Genomic DNA, 9452 nt, shown 5'->3' on the forward strand with positions numbered 1-9452 from the left:
CACTGTCTGTCCCGCGTGTGTGTGCTCAGGTACGCTGAAGCGGCGGAGGCCTCAGCACGCCCAGGCGCAGACCCAGCCCCAGCGGCAGAGGCAGCCCAGAGAGAGCTACCATATGGGGCAGCTGCGGCGCTGAGCCCCCCCCTGCCGCCCCGCGCCTTGCCTTGGTTCTTCTAGTGCCTACCCTGGGAACAGTCCACTCCAAAGAGCTACTAGCAGTCAGTCAGTCAGCCCGGACGACACAACAACCCACTTCAGCAGCGTACACACACGCACACACACACACGCACACAGGCTTACTCACAAACAGACAAATGGCTATAGCATCACACACACACACACACACACACACACACACCTTCCAACCAACCTGTGGTCCGCTCTGCTTTCTGTTTGTTTTTTTTTCGTTTACCTCTCTGTGTGAGTCAGCGGTCGGAGCGAGAGACCTGAAGCCACTGCTGTACAGACTACAGGCAGAGAGCAGAGGATGACAAGAAAGACCTGCATGAAGAAGAAGAAGAAGAGGAGGAGTGAAGTGGCGGAAGAGGAAGCTGTCGTTTTCTGACCTCCGCTCTTCCTGTTTATTGGCTCCTGACCCCACATCACCTTTTCTTTTCTTCCGCTGCAGAGACAAACGAGAGGGTTCCTTTTTTCTCTCTTTTTGTTTTGCTCTTTGGATCCTTTTTTTAATCCCTCAGTGTGTGTGGGGAGATAAAGCAGTGCTGGTCACATGGGACCACCATCAGCCAATCACGGCCAAGGGGCTTGACATAGAGCTCAGAATGGGCGGGACTTGATAATCATTTTTTTGCCAATGTAATTTAAGAGGCGGAGTTATTTTAAAGATCAGAGAATCAAGTGTACCACAAACTGCAGGCTTATATTCCTCTCGCTTCCATGGGCTGTGCTTTTCTGTTCTTCTTTTCTGATTTCCTGCGTGCAATTGTACAGATATGGCAAAGTAGATATGTTTTATTATTGTTTGTTTTCTTTTGGGGTTCTTGTTTTTGTTTTTCTTTCTTTTCTTCTGAATATGTTTCATTTTTGTCTGCTGTTTCATAAAGATTTTTACTGTTTTGACTCTCAGGATTATAAAAGACAAATAAAGAAATGAGTGAATGATAGAGAGACCAGAGAAGAGAGGAGAAGAGGAAGAGACAGAGAGAGGACAGGAAAGGAGAAGAGAGGAGAGACACTCACATCTGACCAGCAGGCTTATCATGTTACTTTTTTTAGAAATCTACACAGTGTGTGAGTGTGTGTGAGAGAGAGATAGAGATGGAGGGGGGAGGAGAGACCTCTTTAGAGTTAAAACTACAGCCATGTGCACAGCCTGGAAACAGGAAGTGGGAGGAGTCAGTGGCACAGAGGGGCAGGGCCTTAAGAGTTGCACATGCCCAGTAGGGTTCAGTGTCTACTGATGATTGTAGATGCATAGCATTTGGTCTGACCTTGAACTGTCATCATCATCATCATCATCATCATCGTCATCATCGTCATCATTGTAAGGATGGTTTTATGGGATGTTTTTACGGCACTGACTTGAGTTCAGTTGTGTGGTGTGGTGCTGCCTCCTCTCATCTGCGACTGCCATGTCAACTGTCAATCATATGAGCCACTGTCAGCAAAAGATTGTCCAGTCTCTCCCCTAGAGGAGCAGAGAGAAAGAGAGAGAGAGAGAGAGAGAGAGAGAGAAAGAGAGGTAGAGAGAGAGAAATTCACTTCATTATTGTTTGTATTGTCTTCTCATTGACGGCTGCCCTGATGTAACTCCAGCTTTAGTTTTTGTTTCCCTGTATAAGCTTTAGTGATGGGTAGATGAAACTTCACATTACTTATGTGTCTGTCTGTGTGTGTGTGTGTGTGTGTGTGTAAAAGTGTTAGATGAACCATGCTGTGTGTCCTTCACATCACGTCTTTTCTAACCTCACCACAGGACAGCCACCTCCACTCAGCGCTCATAACCACTTCATCACTCTTTATCACTCGTCCTCTTCCTCTCTCTCTCACAGCATCAGGTTGTTGTTTCCACTGAATGTCCAGTAAGAATGTGACTGCAGCTCCATCACTGACCTCCTGCTTCTGACGGCCTGTGTGCTTGTGTAGTTGACTCTGCTGTAGGCTGGACTGGTTTGCACCGAGCAAACGGACTTTCTGTTTCGGCTGGTGTATTGATTGATTTGATGTTTGGTTATTGATTGATTGATTCATTTGATTTGATTGATTGATTGATTGATTGATTTGATTGATTGATTGATTGATTGATTGATTTGTGTTGAAAGTACTGCCGCGAAGAGATCGAATGCAAATAGCTGTTCTTATTTTTTTTTTTTTTTTTTTTATCAAGTGTCCATCTTTTCTGGCTGAAGTCCTGTATCTCCCTTCCCCAAGCCAGTAGGTCAGTGGGCACGAGACAGGGCAACCTGGTGCAGCAGAAGTTTATATGCTCTGTGTGTGTGAGATCCTTTCCATCTTTCTCTCGGAAGATCACCATAGCAACCCACCACGGCTGGGACTCCTTGAGAGCACCTTCTGACCTCTGACCTCCATGGAGAGGTGATGGTGCACAGAAACAGCAGAGGTTTTTTTTAGGCTGCACAAGAAGGTCAAGAGTGGCAGTGAATGACTTTCCTGTTTTTTGTTTGTTTGTTTGTTTGTCTGTTTTTGTCAGCATGTGTTACTTGGACACTCTCTCTCTCCCTCCCTCCTTCCCTCTGTCTGGGTGCTATGTGATGACGTTGAGTTTGCTCACTCACCTCTCACCTCTGCATGTGGAGTTGGGCGAGAACAGGTCTCAGAGCAGACAAGAGCCAGAGTCATGCCTGAATTCCTCTCCTCCTGCTTCCTACTTCCTGTTTCCTGTTTCTTCTCCCCTTCCTCTCATCTGTGCCCTGGGCTGCAGACTGGTTAGCGCTCATGTAGCCTCCTCTATGCTGATACATCCATCCATCCACTTCAGTTGGGTTTCTGTTAGGTTTTGTTTATCTCTTCTGTGGTAATAGTTTGGGGGGTGGGGGAGGGATCTTTCTTAAATATTGTGTTTCTGCTGGGAAACTGCACTGAGAGGAGAAATGAATGCATAGGTAAAATTTTGGGACAAGGGTTTTTTTAGAGGGGATGGGGTGCATTGATGAGTTTGGAATAGAGGGTAAGAGGTGAAAGTCTGATACTACTGTCTGATTTTAAAAAGCCGCTGTGTTTTATACAGTATCTACTTTCTTGTTTTTGTTTGTTTGTTTGTTTTAAACTTTTTTTTTCTTTTTCTTCCATCGCGCTCACTTTGGAAATTTTTACTAAATTTGCAAAAAGTATTGTGCAAAGATATGTAATTTTTGAAGTACTTGAAAATGCATTAATAAAAATAGAATTTGAGTGTGCTGTGGAGGGTCATTTATTTCAGCAGGGCTTAGGGATCGTGTGTGTGTGTGTGTGTGAGCGAGAGAGTGAGAGAGTGTATACTTACTTGTGAGCTTACTTGCTTCCTGCTGTATGACGGCATGACCACAGAAGCATCTGCCTCCAGGTGAACGCAGACCACAGAAGCACCTGCCTCCAGGTGAACGCAGACCACAGAAGCACCTTCCTCCAGGTGAACGCAGACCACAGAAGCACCTGCCTCCAGGTGAACGCAGACCACAGAAGCACCTTCCTCCAGGTGAACGCAGACCACAGAAGCACCTGCCTCCAGGTGAACGCAGACCACAGAAGCACCTTCCTCCAGGTGAACGCAGACCACAGAAGCACCTGCCTCCAGGTGAACGCACACAGCAGCTTCAACGGGCCCCTTTGGGCTCTCTCAATCTCTCTTCCTCTCAATCTCTCTTCCTCTCAATCTCTCTTCCTCTCAATCTCTCTTCCTCTCAATCTCTCTTCCTCCCAATTATTTCTCTCCTCTCTCTCTCTCTCTCCTCTCTCTCTCTCTCTCTCTCTCTCTCTCTCTCTCTCTCTCTCTCTCTCTCTGTCAGTCTATCTTTCTTCAGCACCTCCCTGTTTGTGCTCCTGAACTCTCCCTCCCCTCTCTGGGCTTCTCTATGTAGTTGATCCCTGTTGTTGAGAACCCCTCTAGTATGGATGTGTCTGCTTGCATCGCCCACACTGGGTCTGCTCTGGTCCTCACCGAGCTTCCTTCGGCCCACACATGAAATTGGCCAGTGTAAATCCATTGCTTTGCTGTCATCCACATTCATTAAGATGGCGCTGGAAAGTTAGTAGCTTCCCAGACAAGATTCATATTCATCAGTTGTTTGGCGGTGGAATGGAGGAAATCCCCTCACTGTGCGCTCACTGTGTGCTGAGTGGGTTTCACTAATTCACTGATTGGGATAAATGCAGAGACCAAATTTCCCTCACGGGATCAAAAGAGTATATATATAAGTGGCAGTGTATGGCAAAAAAGAGTGCGTCCAAATTCACCCATTCTTTGCTGAACTACTCGACACATGACAAACCATATATTAGAATAAACAGCAGACCTTACCGAACACAAAGGTGTAAAGCATTCCCCTGTACAGTTAGCCATTCCAGAATAATCCGGTTTTAAATTTGCAGCAATGTCTATATGAATGTCTCCAACTTTGGGGTTTAGGTTTCACAATGTTCAATACATGATTTTATAACAGGCCAAATACCAAATAAATGTTACAAATATCACCTAGATACAGTATCTGTAAACATTAAAATCAGAGGATATACAGATAGGACAGACGCTCATGGGTTCATGCTTTGTTTTATCGCTGGATTTTAGGATAGCCTATTATGGCAACCGATTGCATACCAAGTTACAGTCAACTCTAGCAGGCGTTAAATTACTTTGTTAATTTAAAGATTGTCATAATGTGCTGTCTCTGCTATTGCTGCTTTTGATCAGTCAGATTTGCAATCTCCTGTGGTGGGCTGGACATAATGTAGTGTCATCAAAACACCCGCCCAGATTCTCCCTTTTTGCCTTAAAGGAAAATTCTGGTTTTTAGCACTTTAAGGCCCTTTTCTGGTTTTGTTTTGGATGAACTAGGTGTGGTGGACACCCGAAATTTTGACGATTGGTCCTGTCTCAACTTTTCTGACTTCGTTTTGAATCGCCTTTGACTTCTCAGGGTGGCAAAACAACCACCAAACATGTCCTAAAACAACCCTTAGCGTTAGTTTCAAAACTGTGCAACTCACCGAGTGGTTAGTGGTGTTAGTTGATGTTCCAAAACAAGTAGCGTAGCGAAATACAGTTTCTGTCGTCTTTTATTTGGCATTTTGTAAAATCCCATTGATTTCTGTTGGAAGACTCTGTTGGAAGACTCAGTAATATCAACGCATGTTGATATTACTGTGCCACCGTCTATGCTTCAGGTTCAAATACTTAATCATACATTCGCGCCCGATATATTTGCTTTTAATAGTCGCGAACTCCACTAACCACTCGGTGAGTTGCACAGTTTTGGGTTGTTTTTAGGACATGTTTGAGTAGCCTACTACAGTATGCCCATTGCCAGCCACCCTGAGAAGTCAAAAGGCGATTCAAAAGCAGGAAGTCAGAAAAGTCGAGACAGGACCAATCGTCAAAATTTCGGTGTCCACCACTCTAGTTCATCCAAAACAAACCAGAAAAGGGCCTTAAAGTGCTAAAAACCAGAATTTTCCTTTAACGCATTAACACTTCTTCCCGCCGTTCCGCCTCAGTCTATGTGAAAAGGACAGGCGTTCCGCGATTCTGGTACATAAAATGGCGGGGATTTTGGCAGTGTGAAAGGGCTCTGTGTGTGTGAGAGAGAGTCAGGGTCTTGTCAGAGATTCAAAAGGAATCTCTCTAGTATGCTGTAACTCTGAGTATAATCTGCTGTTTTTTTTTTTTTTAAGTAGTAAAAAAGTAACTTTGAAAAATCAGTTAGCCAATTGTTTAGTCTTAATGGGGAATTCATTTGTCACTTAGAATGGAGAGACTCTCTTTACACTTGGAAAGGTTTTATGGCCAATGTCTTACACTCATAACATGAACTTTTCTGATGTTTAATTTTCACCAATAGTAAAATAAAGTGATACAGTGTAATAAAACATGTTATAATACAATAGACTCTGTGCATATGTGATATGCATACAACAGCATAGCGTGCTTTAGATAAAGGATTTACATCACAGATGACGACTCGCAAAAACATCAGAGGTATTCGGTGTTGAGTTGAACACGTTTCCACGATTTCTATCAGTTGACGCTTTTTTATATATATTTAAAAGTCCCAGCCAGCGCCAAAGGTTGATTTGAAGAACACCCGTGATGTCACATCCTGTTTATCGGCTGTGTATTCTGGCACGCCGGTGCTTCTTCTGCTCCACCTCGCAGCGGACGAACACCTTCTGCTCCGCCGGCTGGATGTGGACTCCGTCCTCCGTCTGAGCGCAGAACCGATCCTGTGGGGAGGCCCGGAGATGCGGAAGGCGTTTAGCCCGCATCTCATATCACACACACACATCTCATATCACGCATGCCATATCCACACACGCCGCACACATCTCATATTACACACACACACACATCTCATATTACACACATCTCATATTACACACACACACACACACACACACATCTCATATTACACACACACACACACACACACACACACACACACACACACATCTCATATTACACACATCTCATATTACACACACACACATCTCATATTACACACACACACACATCTCATATCACACACACACACACACATCTCATATTACACACACACATCTCATATCCACACACACACACATCTCATATCCGCACACACACACACACACACACACACACACACACACACACTATATTACACACACACACACACACACACACACACACATCTCATATTACACACACACACACATCTCATATTAGTCACACACACACACACACATCTCATATTACTCACAAACACACACACACACACATCTCATATCACACACACACACATCTCATATTACATACACACATCTCATATTACACACACACACACACACATCTCATATTAGTCACACACACACACACACATCTCATATTACTCACAAACACACACACACACACACACACATCTCATATTACTCACACACACATCTCATATTACACACACACACATCTCATATTACACACACACATCTCATATTACACACACACACACACATCTCATATTACACACACACACACACATCTCATATTAGTCACACACACACACACACACATCTCATATTAGTCACACACACACACACACACATCTCATATTACTCACAAACACACACACACACACATCTCATATTTCTCACACACACACACACACATCTCATATTACTCACACACACACACACACATCTCGTATTACTCACACACACACACACACACATATTACTCACACGCACACACACACATCTCATATTACTCACACACACACACACACCTCATATTACTCACACACACACACATCTCATATTACACACACACACACACACACACACATCTCATATTACTCACACGCACACACACACATCTCATATTACTCACACACACACACACACACACTTATACACGCAAATACACACACGCACACATCTCATATTACTCACACACACACATCTCATATTACTCACACACACACACACATTTCATATTACTCCACACACACACACACACACATCTCATATTACTCACACACACACACATCTCATATTACTCACACACACACACACACACATCTCATATTACTCACACACACACCTCATATTACTCACACACACACACATCTTATATTACTCACACACACACACATCTCATATTACTCACACACACACACACATCTCATATTACTCTCACACACACACATCTCATATCACACACACACATCTCATATTACTCACATACACACACACACACACACACCTCATATTACTCACACACACACACACATCTCATATTACTCACACACACACACATCTCATATTACTCACACACACACATATACACACACATCTCATATTACTCACACACACATCTCATATTACTCACACACACACACACACTTATACACGCAAATACACACACGCACACTTATACACGCATGCACACCCACACACTCACACAGTTTGTTATTAAAGACATTCCTGCATCTGAGATATAAACTGAGCCATTACTACAGATGATCCCAGTTCTGAGTGCAGAGCAGATTCCCCACACAAGGGATAACACACTACTGCTCTGCCACCACTAGAGGGGGTGAACGCTTAATGAATAAGACGACTGCCGCTTAGGCGTTGACTGATGGTGCAAACTGAAATGATGTGAGCTCTACTGGAAACACTACTATTGCTTGTGATTGTATTATCTGAGGAAACATTCAATTGGAGCAACCATTTAGGTCAGATACGTAGTAGTAGTGGTACTTTTATGAACAGATGTGCTCACACTTACATGAGAATATGCCCATTGTGCACCTCTGGATGACTGATTAGAGATGGGTATGGATTTACACTTCAGCTTTTTTAGGCTGTTGTGCTTATTATCTCTACTGTGATCCCTTTGTACAGAGAGGCTAATGTCGTGATAGAGGGATGAGCAGGCACTGAGGCGTTTGCACTGCCACAGTGCTGCACCAGCACGCACACACTCTCACACACACACACACACACACACACTACTCACACACACACACAGCCCTGAGCCACCCGAGGGCTTTCCCGCTCGCACGCTCGCTCTCCCGGATACGGCTCGGTATCAGGGCCACTGTGACAGGGGCGTGAAGTCACCCTTGAGGCGGTGAGAGCCGCTCCGGGCCACCGTGGCTGTGAGTGTATGTGCGTCCTAGAAACCCTCTCCCGTGACCATAAACGCTTTCTTTTGCATTTGGCTCCAGCTTCCATCCCATTACATAACTAATGCAGTCAGCATGGCATGCGTGTTACAGGCCAGTGTAGTGGAAACGCTGTTGCGTAATATCAGTGTCTGGGGAAATCAGAACCTCCCCGCGACTGTGACCCATTGGCCTGCTCCACACACCTCCTCATCTCACAAGCCCCTCTTTTCTCCCCCTGCCACTGTCAATGTTACTGTTTAGATTCTTACCCAGAAGGACTTAAGAGAAGCTCTGTGGGATAACAAGGCTATCCACAGGGTCAGTCCCCCAGGAGCGACTGGTGTGTAAGTGACTTGCTCAGGGGCACGGCGGTGGCAGACCCACAAATCAGATTTATGACTCTCTAAAAGGCCAGATACCTAACTGCAAGGCTCCCGCAGCACGATGTGGGAAAAGGCAAAAACTCTCAAGCCTCTCTCACCCTGAAGAAGGCTGTCGCGCCGCTACGCATGGGCTGCTCCTCCCTTTTAAACGTTCTATTATGATATAGCCAGTTAAATAAAGGCTTTTTTAATATTTTTGAAGAAGAGTGCCTTGGATTTCCCTGTTTTCTACTCTCTCAAGCCTGTTGGCTTGTGC

General features: G+C 44.6%; 1 protein-coding gene across 1 annotated transcript in view; it reads left to right on the forward strand.

The window, feature by feature from the left end:
• The window catches only part of adam10a (ADAM metallopeptidase domain 10a), a 33250-nt gene extending 29881 nt beyond the window's left edge, over positions 1-3369 (forward strand). The window contains 1 exon segment of the mRNA XM_048230911.1: positions 30-3369. Within this exon segment, the coding sequence (XP_048086868.1) occupies positions 30-133 (104 nt within the window). The 3' untranslated portion in view covers positions 134-3369.
• Positions 3370-9452: the final 6083 nt, after the last annotated feature.

Source organism: Alosa alosa, chromosome 21, assembly GCF_017589495.1.
Source record: "Alosa alosa isolate M-15738 ecotype Scorff River chromosome 21, AALO_Geno_1.1, whole genome shotgun sequence".
Classification (NCBI taxonomy): domain Eukaryota; kingdom Metazoa; phylum Chordata; class Actinopteri; order Clupeiformes; family Clupeidae; genus Alosa; species Alosa alosa.